We start from the raw sequence: 15,323 nt of genomic DNA, 5'->3' as shown, positions 1-15,323 counted from the left end.
TATTTTCTATAGTTCCTGGTGTTGATTACCTGGTCTTGGATGGCAAGCATAAATCCTTCAATCTCGGGGAAGAGCGTCCCACTTGTGAGCCATGCACTGGAAGCAATTTTATCTATGTGATTTTGATGGAGATCATTGTAGTGTCTGCCATAGAGTGTCTTCTCTGCCCATCTTTCTAGATTCGTTTGAACCTCCTGCTTTGGGTGGGACTCCTCACTTAGATTGAGTGGGGTATACCGCTTGTCTACCTTCCTTATGGCCTGGTAGAGTGTTGCTATGTGTTTCTGAAAGTAATCCTTCAGGTTAATTTCGCTGTCTTCTGTTGCTCAATGAGGTCTATTAGGCTCCTTCTTCCTGGGAAATTTTCAGTCTCTCTCTCTCTCTCTCCACGGCACATTTCGGGTGGGTTGGCAGTCTTGGTCATCATTGTCATCCTCCAGTTCAGTGTTAGTCCAATCTATGACCCCGAAGGAGTATGTTAGCACTGGGACTGCATAGGTGTTTATGGCTTTAACAGTGTTCCCTCCGTTCAGCTTTGCTTTCAGCAGATTTCTGAGTCCCTGATGGTATTTTTCAGTCAGGCAGGCCTTAATTTCCTTGTGCTGTAACTGCTAAGCCTGCATCATCACCAAGTATTTGTAGGCCTCTCCCTCTGACATGGCTTCGATCTCTTTACCAGTCTCCAGCTGGTAGTTTCGGTTGACTAATTTTCCCTGGTGCAATCCGTGGGTCTTGCATTTGTCTAGACCAAATTCCATCTTAATATCATTGCTGAATTCTTCGGTGATCTGCAGTAGTTGCTGGAGGTGCTTTTCATTTCCCACGTAGAGCTTGATGTCATCCAAATACATCAGGTGGGTGAGGGTGTACAGGTGCTCTTCCTTCTTTGAGGTTATACCTGTATTTACTATTGTTGAGCATGGTGGATAACGGGTTAAGTGCTAGGCAGAAGCACAATGGGCTCAGGGCATCTCCCTCAAAGATTCCTCTCCTGATGGGGATTAGCCTGGTTGTGATGTTTTCGACCTTAATGGTGGTACTCCATTTCGCCATCATTTCTCTTAGGAAGTTTATCACTATCGGATTGACTTTGTAGATGTTCAGCGCCTCTATTAGCCAGCTATGAGGACAGAGTAGAAGGCCTTGCGGTAATCTATGTAGGCTGTGTATACGTTGCGGCGTAGTGAGTGCAAGTGTGTGCAAGTGAGCTTCTTGTACCAGTAGTTGTGGACATTACCTATTTCTGGAGTTCACTAGTTGTGAGAGTTCTTGATCGTGTTTTACTACTTCTTCTTCCCAAATCTCCCACTCTCGCATTTCTTGTACGTCCTTGGTTTTCTTGTGTTCTAGTTCTATCCAGGTGGCTCAGCTGTTATGTCTTACTTCCCTGCTCCATATGTTTCTCCAGAACTCCTCAATCGTCTTTTTCTCAGGTGGTCCGTTCCCTTCTTTCCCATCTGCTCCGAGATTCCTGTGAATCCTCTTTGGTCCTCATCAAAGATTCGGTTGTTTATTTTCCTCTGGAAGCTCTCTTTCTATCGAGTAGTCTCTTGCTGAATGCAAGGAGGTTCTGCTTCAATGTGTCTAAGTACTCTCCTATTCTCTGATTTTTTTGTCTCATGTTTGCTGTGGAATGCTATCTCTCTTGAGGATGATCTTCACTTTTCCAATTAATTATTATTATTATTGCTCTTATATTATTTCTCCCTGACTGGAGGTTCCACCTTGTGACTGGTATTGCTACCAAGTACACACGGTGGTTGTTGTTATGTCTAGTGTTACTATTGGTCGAGGAACTATCTGACTATCCTACAGGTATTCAGGATTCCTACTTTCTGGAGTTCCTTGTAAGTGTTCTCTGGGAGACCTATTGCTGCTAGGCTGCTGTGTAGGGTCTTTGGCACCATACCAGTGGTCAACACTATGTTGACCACCATATAATCAGGATGGTCGTTACTTCTTGCATATGCCACATCTCCTTGACCTCATGTCTCAGGTTCGTGTACTACCTAATTTTTTTCCTCATGGGTTTTCTGCAAGTTGCCAGTGTTGGGTACCACTACGTCAATTAGATAGGTAGTCTTTTCCTTCTTGTCCACAAGGGTTATGTCCAATTGGTTGTGCAGGATTGTCCTATCCATTATTATGGCACAGTCCCAGTACAGTTTGTGGGTTGGGGTCTCTAATACTGCCAGTGGATCGTACTTGTAGTATGGTACACTTTCTTTGGTCAACTGGTATTTCCTCACTATTATCATTATTATTATTATTACTTGTATTATTATTATTATTATTATTATTATTAACCGTATGGTGCAAGGAAGCCTGCGGCTTATGCTGCACCATTCAAAAAAAAATTGTGAATTACCCCGAGAGAGACAGAGAGAAGCCGAAGGATATCACCAAGAAAGAGAAGAATGATGATATCCAGCTGAGGACCCTGGGTGTGCCAAGCCCATACTCACCAGATGTGAGCCCCTGGGATGAACCATTCTAACGGTACATATAGGTACCTTTAGAATGATTACATAATTCAAGGATTTTTGGCACAAAAAAATAGATAATAATAATAATTTGGTTGCTGTGTGGTTACTCCTTGTGGTTACCTTGGTTACCATTGGCTATCTTCTTGTAATATTCTTTCCCACTACTTCCTGTTGACAACCCTTTCTCCAAATATTTAGAAAAAGAATGGCATGCCTATTTGAAGGCTATTCTAGGATATCAATAATCTGTGTAATGAATAACTACAGCCCTAAGTTCCCACATCAAACCACATCCAAGGGCATGAAATATTGGGGCATATTTGAAAGGATTCTGAGGCCGTCTACAAAATGAATATGCTATATTATCTAGCAAGCTGTTGGTTTTTTTTTTTTTTTTTAATTAAAAATTTCTTAACAGCTAGTAACAGAACTGTTGGGCAACAGTTTTGTTACAGTTTTAGCAAAAAATATTCGCTACAGGTACTTAAATAACTCAAAGACTAAACATGCCTTTGACATGATTTCTTTTGTAATAGGTTTAATTTAGCAGTAAAATTTGGGGAGAGGGGGGAGTAAGATTTTCCAACCCCTTTTCAAAATTTCCTTTATTTTTTAACAGTTTCGTTAAGAGTTTTGGTGATATATTCGCCAAAGGTACACTAGAATAATTGCAATTGTGTGGTCGATTATCTGTTTTGAACATAAATCGTGTATGTTCTATGGTCGATTTTCAGTTTTGTTAGATGAAAAACTCAAATTTCCAGGAAGTAAAAACTGTGCTATCCTTGTCTGAGATAGACTAACTCAGTCGTGTTGCGAAAAAAGGCGCATAAAAATTCCCCACGTCGTCAACTCAAGTCTTTTCCACCCGGGAGGATGGCGATCCTCCCAGGTGGAATGATATAACCATACATGTAATAATATAGTTATACATGTATTAAAAGAGGATGATATAGTCAAACATGTAAACAATTTATCAAATTGCATTTCTAATCATTTTTTAAATATATTTTATTACCTGTGAGTCCATCCCACTGTTGTTGTTATTTGGTTTTTAGGAGCATTAGCAACTAAGGCCATATTGCTCCAGGGATATGCGGTGGTCATTCCCTGACCTTTCCGCATCCTCCATATTTGGTGTTCATGGGCTTGAATCCAGGTCTAATCAAGAAGCATGTGCTACGCACTGCTGCTGCTGCTGCTCCTACCCACCTGGCTGCGGAGGCACCTTCCATCCCACTGACACCTTAGCTACTAGCAAAGGGAGCTTGATATTGTAATTACTTTGATATTAATCTTTACTTCTCAGAAACAATTTTGGGGGTACACTAGTATTTCAGTAATTATTTAAATTTTTATGAATTATGAAAAAATGCTTGGAATTTTTAAGCTTCATGAATAATTTCTTGGTTTCTACAGATCTATCAACAGATTTTTCTTAATTCTCTTCCAGGTTAATACAGCACCTATCTAGGCTTAATCCCTTAATTCAACTACAATTGACACATAATTCAATTAAAAGTGCCAAAAAGTGATATAATTAACATGATTACATAATTTTTGCACAGTGGAAAGACACCTTTAATCCAATCAAGTATATCTATTCAGGGAAAGTTAATGAAATGACTTACAATCTCATAATAATCTCATATCTGTATTTGTAAATGATGCTCTCAAAAATACCAAATGGTCCAAGTGTTCATTTCTCACAAAGTTTTTAAGGAGGAGGTGGAGGAGAATTGTTACTACAGGTCTTCAGTCAAGATTTAAATTATAAATTTCACTAGCATAGAAACATTTCAATGTTTGAATATTACACATTTCATTAATTCTTTCTAATTTCTCTTCTTTCCTCAAACTAGATAACAAATTTCAGATGAAAGTCAAATATTCAAGTATTCAAGATTATTAAAAATAACCAATAAACTCAAATAGTTTTCTTAACTTTAGATTTCACTAGAATAGCCAGACCACTTTTCACACAAGATTTTATTTTTTAAGCATTAACAGTTTTAAGAATTAATAAAAATAAAAAAGTAAGTTTCATTTCCAGTTTTAAGAAGTGGGTAATAATACCATAAACATAAAGAAAACTCTTTCATTTACTTACCTTCAGTATTTCTTGCATGACTGGCTGTTTGAGTTGCCTATTAAGGAATGCTATAATTGATTTAAAAATTCCTCAATTTCTAGCAATTAACAGAAATTTCCAAATAAATAAATTTGGGAGAATAAAGTGGCTTCTTTATTTTCCCTTCAAATTTTATATGGTTAAGAGATATTATGACAAATATTTCCCAAAATGAAACTGCTGAGCAAAGATAATATAGATTATCTGAATATAAATACATAATTTGTTGTATTTGTCACCAGACATAACTGGTACAGTGTGGCCTAAGGTGGTGATGCCCAGTAAAATCAAACAAAAAACCAACAACCCTTTACTCCAATACAGAAACATCTAGAAGGGGTCTACAATGAATGAAAAAAATTGATGAGTGATCTTTATTAAACACTCATAAACAACTTAAAAAAAAAAAAAAAAAAATGGAAAAAGTTTACAGGAACTAATTACATAACACCCATCATGGTGAAGGCCACAGCCCACAATTAAAAAAAAAAAAAAAAAAAGTTCATACATAATCCAAAGTAAACTTAGGCATATTAAACTGAACTGAAAAATGTTCTGATGTAGCTGTAATACACATTTAGTATATATATGAATAAACTGTTCATATATCATAAAAATTAATTAATTAAACAAACATATTTACATGTACAAACCTATCATAAAAGAGAAACACTATTTACCACGAAACAAATAAATGTTACAATTATATTAAATTCAGTGCCTCGGGGGGTGTTCCTTCTTGGGCAGGGAATTATGCACTTGCACTTCTCAGGATTTTCATCAATCTCTTTGATATTTTATTTTACAGCTTTATTTTATTTGAATATTGGGGTGTCTTAGTATTCAGGAAGTGATATTACAAGTTCCAAAGAATTTACCTTAATTATAGCATTTAGCCATTTCACAGTGTTTCTTTTTTATAATAAAAAATAATTTGGCAGAAATGTATTAACACAATGTATTTCCAAGCCAGCTACCAACATTCATCGTAACAGAGGCCAAAAAAAAAAAAAAAAAAAAAAAAAATTAGAATTAACAGTGGCAGATCCCTCTATGATGAAGTTATTACTGTAACAGCCAATACTGTGGTAAAAGACACATGGTAGTCATTAGTAAAATGTGGAAAGCCAATTAATAAATGTTTAATAGTAAAAACACATTGGCAATACTCAAAGGAATGCCAAAAATGAGGTTCAGGATTTATCATCTAAGCAGAGGAGAATCAGTGATAAATTAGAAACCATATGGCAGAACAAATGGACTAATTCTGACAATGAAAAACAGGGTAGGATTACCCATTAAGGCAATGAGGCACATGTCCAGGGGCCCCAGGCTTTTGGGGCCCCCAAGCCAAGACATTTTCCTATAGTGTTCTAAAATAGATTAATGTTTTCAGTAAAAATCATAAAAATCTTGATTATTTTAAGCGAAAATTTTTTCAAAACAATTATTACGTTTTAATATGTATTTTGAACAGCACGGACTATCTACGCTTTAAATAATGCCGCAATACCAATGGCTATAATGAGTCAAGATTGATTAAATGCCTTATCCCTAATTTCCATTGAACACGAGTTTGCCGAAAAAATAAACTTTGAAGACATAATCAATAAATTCGCGAATTCTAAAATTCACAAAGTAAATCTGTAAAAACGACATAAAAAAATTATTCATTAAACTAAAAAGTTTTATTATTTATCATCCTTTAACCCTTTAACAGGCAGAAAAATCCAGAGGTTCAAAAATTCAATCAAAAGTCAAAAAAAAATTTCATTTATTTGCCACCTAACTTTTATTTTTTTTATTATTATTTGGGGGGGGGCCACTCCCCAAATATAATTTGCCTGGGGGCCCCAACTATCCTTAATCTGCAACTGATTAAAGACACTTTTACTTTCCTTCCTTCCATTAACACTATGAGCCTCCAGCTCATAGTGTGAATGGAAGGAAGGAAAGTAACTCTATGAGCTGGGGGCTTCGGCCATTGTTCCAGTTTGAGCTGTCTGCTTGTTGTGTCCTGACTGGACAGGGCATGATGTCCAGGCTTTGCCACTTGGGCCTGGCTGATTCTAAACTCTGTTACTGTGGTCTCTGGCTCTCAACAATAGCTGACTCTGAACTCTGCTATTGTGGAAAGCCAGAAACCAGCCTTCACATCATGTTGACTTGTCCAATTTATTTGTACTTAAGAGCTACGCTGGAGCAAAGAATGCTCCCTCTCTCTGAAGATGTTCCGAGAGCTCTCTTTGAGAGTCGAGAGTTTTCCTCAGAATTTTGTATCTATATTAAATGCGTGTTTCAGAAAAGAACATCTCTCTGATAAGATATTAGTGGCTTACCTCATGGTGGAGGTGTAATGGCCCACCCCACCCCACCCAAGAGGCTAAATGGACTCTTGGCTGGGGTGGGCCATCACAGTGGGTCTCTGTTTATTGTTTTGTGTTTCATAAACCAACAAGATGTTGAGAAACAGTAAGCAGATGAGAATCTGTTGCTGATGGACGAGAGCTTGGGTGGTCACAGAACCACAAGCTCATTTAAATGAAATGAAACTGAAAAGCCCTCAATGTTTTCAGTGTATTGGGCATACTCACCTGATAAACTTCTTTTGAAGTGTATCAGGTGAGTATGCCCAATACAGAGTCTATCAAAAATAATTACTTCTTTCTAGATCTTGCATACACTGCAGGACACTGACAATTACATTTAATTTTGTATTAGTTTATTTTGTGTTCTGCATGTGCCATAATCTTTGCCACTGTACAAGGCATGTATGACAAACCATAGGCCTGCATATGGGACCAAAAATTCATTTACTAGGGTCCAAGCTGATATAATGCCTCATTTGCCAGCTCATTTCCTTTGACTCCAATATGACGAGTCATCGAAAAAATCAAACATCTAATCCCAATTGTAAACAGGAAGAAACACTTTATGGACCTAGTACAGAACTGGATGAATACTATATCATGCTATATAACACACACTTAGAATATTTCACTGTTTGAATATGACATTGAAAGTTCTATTGCATGGATCGCCACAATGTAAATGCTGCACTCGGGGGAGGATCTGACTTGGTATGATGTATCTTGAAAAAATTGTGGCACATACTACAGACAATATGGGGTTTAGAACCATCAGTGTAAATAGACAAAGTCAGAGAATTGAGTTTGACAGGCAGTATCTGTAAGTCTATCAGTTTCTGACAGATTATCAGCAGCATATTTCTGAATGGGGGAAAGTCATAAACTAGCAAACGTATACTCCGTGGAGGCAAGGTTGTGTAGATGAGGAGGCAATATGGTCTGTCACCACACTAATATTACGTTAAAAGGTTGGTTAACCCTAGGATGATCATCAAAGATTTTCCCAGAATGGCTTAAAGACTACTTACAATGCAGAGTTATCTCTGGGGATTTCAGTTTAATTGCATTGTAATGCAATATAAATACTAAATTACAACAATAAATATACTTGAGCACTATAGTCCAGTTTGGTATGGATAAATGGACAGTACAAATGGAGTGGGGTGCAGTGGTCCACACCAATCAAAAGCAGATAGAGAATGGAGTACTGTATATTAACATCGTATATATTCTGTCCATAATTAACAAATCTGCTCAAGAAAGGTTAACTTGAATTTAAATTTTTTATTCATTATTTATTTAAATTAGTCATTAGATAAATTATAGAATGTCTTAAAATACCATGTGATTGGACTAAAGTTTCGATAGCAAAAGCTTAATTTACAGTACTCATCTTGGACGATCTGCAGTTGTTATTTGGGTGAATGAATAACTAAATTTTTGGGTTTGGGTAATTTAAAGTTAAGTAGATTAATTGGCAAGTTTACGGGATGAGAATAAATTAATTAAAAATGGAATTAAAATATGCGCAAGGAAGCAGAAGTGCATAACACTGTCCCTGGTTGTCATGGAGAATTAATTAAGAACTCTAATTAATTAATTAGACACCTATTTCACATATTTTAGAGTTCTTAATTAATTAATTCTCCATGACAACTAGGGACGGAGTTGTTCACTTCTGCTTCCTTGTGCATATTTTAATTCCGTTTTTAATTAATTTATTCTCATCCCGTAAACTTCCAATTACTCTACTTAACATTAAATTACCCAAACTCAAAAATTTAGTCATTCATTCATTCACCCAAATAACAACTGCAGATCGTCCAAGGTGAGTACCGTAAATTAAACTTTTGCTATTGAAACTTATTTATTATTCATTCATTATTTCATTATTTAAATTCCTTGGGGGGTCAAAATGACCCCACAGGAATTTAAATTCTGATCTAACTGGGATGAATTTCCCATCTAATTTGATTCTGGAGTAGGATGCAAGTTCCGCTTCAATGGAAAAGGAAATACAGTCAAAGCTCTTTATAGCGATCCTCTTTTTAACATGCTATGTTAGGGGTGACAAACCATGTCCCATGGGCCACTTGTGGCCCGCCGGACCCTTACTGTGGCCTGCGAACACATTGAAATTTCCAAAAAAATATTTTTTTGGAAATTTCAATGAAAATTTAAAAAATTTTTGGGAATTTAAAAAATATAAATAATAGTGCAAAATATATGTAAAAAAAAAAATATATATATATATATATATATAAAATAGTGTAGCAACTCCTGCACTGCCTATCATTAAAGCAGGAAAGCTCAGCTTCTCAACGAACGTGCACAGGTGGCACTGCTACATTTTTGGTATTTTCTATTTCTAGTCCTAGTGTTTACCAGAAAAGTATTCTCGAGTCTCTGGACCTTTCTAGAAACTGTCAAGGTGTGTATATATATATATATATATATATATACATATATATATATACACACACTTGTGCTTGCACAGATTTTAGTCATTCAGTCAGGTGCAATCTCACGACACTCTTTACGAACTTTCGATTATTAACGATTAATATTAATAATTCTTTAGTTTTATTACGTTGTTTGAGTGTTGTAAAAATAAAGCTAAGTGAACTTAATCATTTAGTGAAGTTTATTACCTTTGTTATATAAAACGCAACAACGGTAATAAAAGGCCCTAGTTTGTTTGTTATTTGGTTTTTAGGAGCATTAGCAACTAAGGCCATATTGCTCCAGGAATATGCGGTGACCTTTCCGCATCCTGACCTTTCCGCATCCTCCGTATTTGGTGGTGACGGGCTCGAACCCCGGTCTAATCAAGAAGCGTGTGCTATGCACTGCTGCTGCTGCTGCTGCTCCTTCCCACCTGGCTACGGAGGTGCCCAAAAGGCCCTAGTATTTTCAAAATGGCAGGTTTGTTTGTTGTTTGTTATTTGGTTTTTAGGAGCATTAGCAACTAAGGCCATATTTCTCCGGGGATATGCGTGGTCATTCCCTGACCTTTTCGCATCCTCTGAATTTGGTGGTCAGGCAAAATGGTGGGCACCAGCAAAAAACGTGTTTACAGTAAAGTTTGCAATTTCAATGAAAAATGGACTGATTTATACTTCGTGGAAACTGCTGGAAAGCCTGTTTGTTTAATATGTCAGGAATCAATATCCGCTGTCAAGGAATACAATTTTGAAAAGACATTATGACACAAAATATGCAACAAAGTCCATCAGTCTCCAGGGTCAGGTATGCACAGACAAACTAAACCTTCTCAAAAAATCATTAAAATCGCAACAATCAGTTTTTAAGAAAGTATCAGACGATGCTGAGAGTTATGTCAAAGTTAGTTATATCATTGCTCAAAAAACTGCCAAAAGGTTGAAACCATTTTCTGATGGGGAATTTATGAAGGAGTGCCTTGTAGCAGAAGCTGAAGTTGTGTGCCCAAACTAAGCTGATGCCTTCAAAAAGATTTATCCCCAGGGGCTCACATTTGGTGAGTATGGGCTTGGCACACCCAGGGTCCTCAGCTGGATATCATCATTCTTCTCTTTCTTGGTGATTTCCTTCTACTTCTCTCTCTCTCACACACACACACACACACACACACACACACACATACACACACACACAGGGTAACTCAGAAATTTTTTTTGGCTGGTGCAGCATAAGCCTCAGGCTTCCTTGCACCATATGGCTATTAATAATAATAATAATAATAATAATAATAAGCTTGTCTTGAATGACTTTAACTAGAAGAGCAGAAGAACTGGCATCGAATGTCGAGGAGACATTGAAAACAAAGTTGTTGCATGAAAATTTTACTCACTGGCATTGGATGAAAGCACAGATTTCACCGATACAGCTCAGCTGGCTATTTTTATTTGTGGGATCGAAGATAAACTTAAAGTCTTTGAAGAACTGTTGGCTTTATGTCCCTTGAAAAGAACCACAAAGGGAACAGACATTCTGGAAGCTACAAAAACGACCCTTGCTAGATATCACCTTAGTTTGAAAAACCTCACAGGATTGGCACAGATGGAGCCCCAACTATGGTTAGAACAAAAGTGGGATTGGTAGCACTTTTAAAAAAAGAACAAGAAATAGATACTAGCAGATTTACCAGTGCATCATTCACCAGGAAAATTTGTGTGCCAAATCTCTCGGTTTGGAAAATGTCAAGAAAGTTATCATAGACATTGTGAATTTTATCTGACCAAAGGGTTTGGATCATCGAAGTTTCAAAATTTTCTACAGATGGAATGGGATGTTGATCGTGACAATGTTGTTACTTTTCCGACATGCGATGGTTAAGCCATTCAAAGTGCTCGCAAGGAATTTTGAGTTGAAAGATGCCATCCAAGAGTTCATTACAGCAAAAGGCAAGCCAGTATCAGAGTTCGACGATCCGAAGTGGTTGGCTGACTTTGCCTTCCTTACAGACATTTCTTCTCATTTGAATGAGTTAAATTTGAAGCTCCAGTCAAAAGATCAACTGGTACATGTCCTGTTTAATCACATCAAAGCTTTTCAGATGAAATTACAACCCTTTAAGTGCCAACTTCAAGACCAGAATTTAATCATTTCCAAGGAATGTTGAAATTGCAGTCTGCAAAATATGCTCCTCAATATGTGGCTGCAATATCTCAGCTCCAGACCGAGTTCCAAAAGAGATTCCAAGATTTTCACACTCAAGAAAGGACCCTGAACATGGTAACTAACCCCTTCTTTGTGAATGTGATGGAGACTCCAGGAGGACCTCCAAATGGAAATCATTGATCTTCAATGTGACTCAGACCTGAAAATCAAATTTGATGTCGTGTCTCTCCTAGAATATTGCCAAAAATATGTAGAAAAGGGAAAATTTGTCAATTTAAGAATGCAAGAATCTTCTCCCTCTTCGAAAGCACATACTTGTGTACACAGATGTTTTCTAGAATGCAGCACACCAAGTCAAAATTGAGGACAAAAATTACTGATTGTCATCTGGAGCACTGCCTCCTATTAGTTAACACAGAAATAGTTCCTGACATTGAATTATTAGTAAAAAATAAACAATCAGTTTTCTCATTAACTGAATCTTTCATTCCTTTCATTGCTACTATATAATATCGGTGTAAATACACCATAGTTAACCCATAGATATGAGCTACGATTGTAGCGTTGAAGGCATCGTTTTAATTGTGTCTCATAATGTGGTTGCCTTCACAACAAGATAGCTACTATTGAATTACTTCAAATAAATAACGCTTCTCTAGTAGAGAAGACTACTGTTACCGCTGAAAATAAATAACAGTAGTCTTCTCTACTAGAGAAGCGTTATTTATTTGAAGTAATTCAATAGTAGCTATCTTGTTGTGAAGGCAACCACATTATGAGACACAATTAAAACGATGCCTTCAACGCTACAATCGTAGCTCATATCTATGGGTTAACTATGGTGTATTTACACCGATATTATATAGTTAATTTTCAAAACCCATAAGGATTATGCCTAGTGCATTTAATTTTCCAAATTTCGTTGCTACTATATTGTAATAAAATTTGCTTATAAATGCAGTTGGTTTCGTTCTTTTAAAGTTTAAAATTTAAACGACCCTAGGTTTACAAAACAAAGTTATTACATGGAGTCAAATTCAGAAACAGCTCTCAATAGCAATATTTTCAAGTCAAAAAATTAAAAGAATCACATTATAGTAAATGTGCATGGAACAACACTGCAATTGATTGTAACAAACAACAACAACAACACTGCAACTGGTTTTAACAAACAAACAGGTTTTACTCAACAAATTTTTCCTTAGGTGTTGCTTCTAAATTTGAGCCTAAAAGCAGTATATAAGATTTGTCTACTGTATGGCCTGTGAGGTGTACCAAATTTTCAAATTGGCCCGCAACTTCCAAAAGTTCCAAAAGGTTGCACACCCTTGTCCTATGTGGTTGGCCCCGGCCAATTTCTCATTAATCTAATGCTATTTTATGAACAATTGATATAACACACTTCCGATATAACGACCATTTTCAAATTCCCGTGGGGGGGTTGTTATATAGAGCTTTGACTGTGTACAGCCTTTTGTGATGAACGCCTGAATCAAATGACTACTGCCCACACTTTACATCCCATTTCAGCTGCCTTTCAATTACTCTCATGTTGCATGATTGACAGAAAATGCTGAAGACATCACAAAGATAATGAAAACCACAATAGTGGAACCTGGTTTGTGATGAAGTTTATTCTGACAACAGTGTGATGCTTAAAACAGATCCTTCTGCTTGATGAAAAGGGTGAGAAAAGGAGGATCTCACCCATAAATCAAAAGTATAATATAATAAAAATGGAGTTATTTCCCCTCAGAACAAAATTATAAACACCTAAAATGCTAAATCTTTCATATATCATATGTTTCCTCTATGTCAAAGAACAGACATCAAAAAAGGCATGACTGATGTACATTTCAAGTCTAATGTCATTTCACGTGGTGATCCAAAGTAGCCCTGCCAATACAAATGTTACATTGTTTTGGAAAGCAGTTCATTTTCTTCCAAGTACAATACCAGTGTCAAACATTAACTATACAGTCTAGCACTTTATATACACAACTAATCAAGGCTATAAGGTCGATAATTTCTTTGGATCTGCAGATCCTTTTGTCGCTTTGGAAAGGCTAAAATTTTCGTTCAAGGTATATATGATTGAACAAGAGAAGAAAACAATCATAGGGGAAAGTAAACAATCCTCATTTCCTGGGAGAAAAGTGTTTAATGATTTGATAGTAGAAGCTGTCTGGTCCAACCGCACTTGCCTCTGAAAATGAAAGACCCATCTCTAATTTGTTTTTATATGCTTCAGGAATATTTGATGCAAAATTGATTCCTTTCTTTTCCCTCCTTTTTTTTGATAGTCAGCAAAAAAGGAGGTTAAGATGTTTTTGTAGAAATATTCCCAGTAAATCAGCAATTTTTGATGAATGTGCAACAGGAACCTTCATTAAAATAAAAGACTAATGAGTATAAAGAATATTTGCCCCTCGTTTTTCTGATTTTTGTCCCATGAACATAAACTTTCAAAACTGATCAACTGGTTTACAGATGATATAGAACAAATCCAAGAATTCTGACAAAAACATTCAACATGATGTATGCACAAACCAAGCACATTTAAATGCTATAAAAGTTTCAGTAGCAGGGTGGCATTATATTTGGCACTGTGCTCATTCTCCTAGAGGTCTACCATGGCTCGGGGAAAGATGGAAATCATAGAGGCATTTGTGGAATTGAATGCATCACTGCCTGGACTATATGTCTGGTGATGTGTACTACTATCCTCACTGATTGAAATCTGGCTGATTGTGAAGGCAGTGAAGTGCACATTAGATGTTTGTAAACATTAAGCATTCCAGTCAGCTTGTTCAAGCTTCAATCTTGGTGCCCGAATAAGATAAAGCTGTGCATTAACTAAGATGGGTATCACTGGGAAGTGATCACTAATCAAGTAACCATGTGTGATCACTAATCACTGATGTGGGATTTATTTAAAGATATGATTACCATCAGGGGTAAAGGGAAGGGTTTTAGCTTCCATAAAGGTGAGTACAGTGGTCTCAGACAGTTTTTAAATTCTGTACAGTGGGATCAACTGACGATGTTACCAACAGTAAATTCTAAGTGGGAAGCATTCAAGGAATTAATCGTGGGATCCTTCCACTTGTTCAGATTACGAACCTAAGGGGGCATAAATTCAAATTAAGAAAAGACAGATGTAGAATAGATGTGCAGAAATTTGCTTTTAGCCAGCAGGTGGTTAATTGCTGGAACAAACTTCCATCTGTTATTGTGGAAGTTGATAGGTTAAATAAATTTAAGGAGGAACTGGACAGGCATTTGGAGGGAATGGTGTGTTTTTTTTTTTTTTTTTTTGACTGATGCTGCATAAGCTCATACACTTGCTTTCTTGCATCACTTGCCACTGCCAATAAGCAGCTACAATATCATAGACATTGTAGCTGCTTATTTTGCAGCCCTCCATGAATCCTACCACCTAGGATTAAAATCTCCCAAATTCTGGGAGATTTTAATCCTAGGTGGCAGGTAAATAGTTAAGAGAAACTCTACTGCAATACAAACTAAACTGCTTCCAAGACAGTAACAACACAGAATTTGTTGAATGAGGATGTGAATTACCCATGAAAATGTCAACTCCTCCATGCATAGGACCATTTATAATTTATGGATGGTGATATGATTCTTGGGGATGGGTTGAGTTTTTCCGTTGTCTTTAAATAAGTCACCTCAACACAGAAGCAAACAGATTCACAACTAAACAGGAGAGCATTG

General features: G+C 36.6%; 1 protein-coding gene across 6 annotated transcripts in view; it reads right to left on the bottom strand.

The window, feature by feature from the left end:
- Positions 1-15,323, bottom strand: part of RhoGAP19D (Rho GTPase activating protein at 19D) — a 661,344-nt gene that overhangs the window by 513,148 nt on the left and 132,873 nt on the right. For 3 of the 6 annotated variants that reach the window (XM_090374624.1, XM_090374649.1, XM_090374631.1), the window contains exon 6: positions 4,597-4,633. The exons of 1 other annotated variant lie outside the window; for it this stretch is intronic. In XM_090374624.1, the coding sequence (XP_090230750.1) occupies positions 4,597-4,633 (37 nt within the window). Of the gene's footprint in view, positions 1-4,596; positions 4,647-15,323 lie in introns of all 6 variants that reach the window. 2 more of the 6 variants (XM_090374638.1, XM_090374639.1) reach the window with 1 other exon arrangement.

This window comes from Mastigoproctus giganteus, chromosome 1 (assembly GCF_048544385.1).
Source record: "Mastigoproctus giganteus isolate SK-2022 chromosome 1, ASM4854438v1, whole genome shotgun sequence".
NCBI lineage: Eukaryota > Metazoa > Arthropoda > Arachnida > Uropygi > Thelyphonidae > Mastigoproctus > Mastigoproctus giganteus.
Note: the sequence above shows the minus strand (reverse complement) of the source record. Positions and strands in the feature narration are given on the sequence as shown.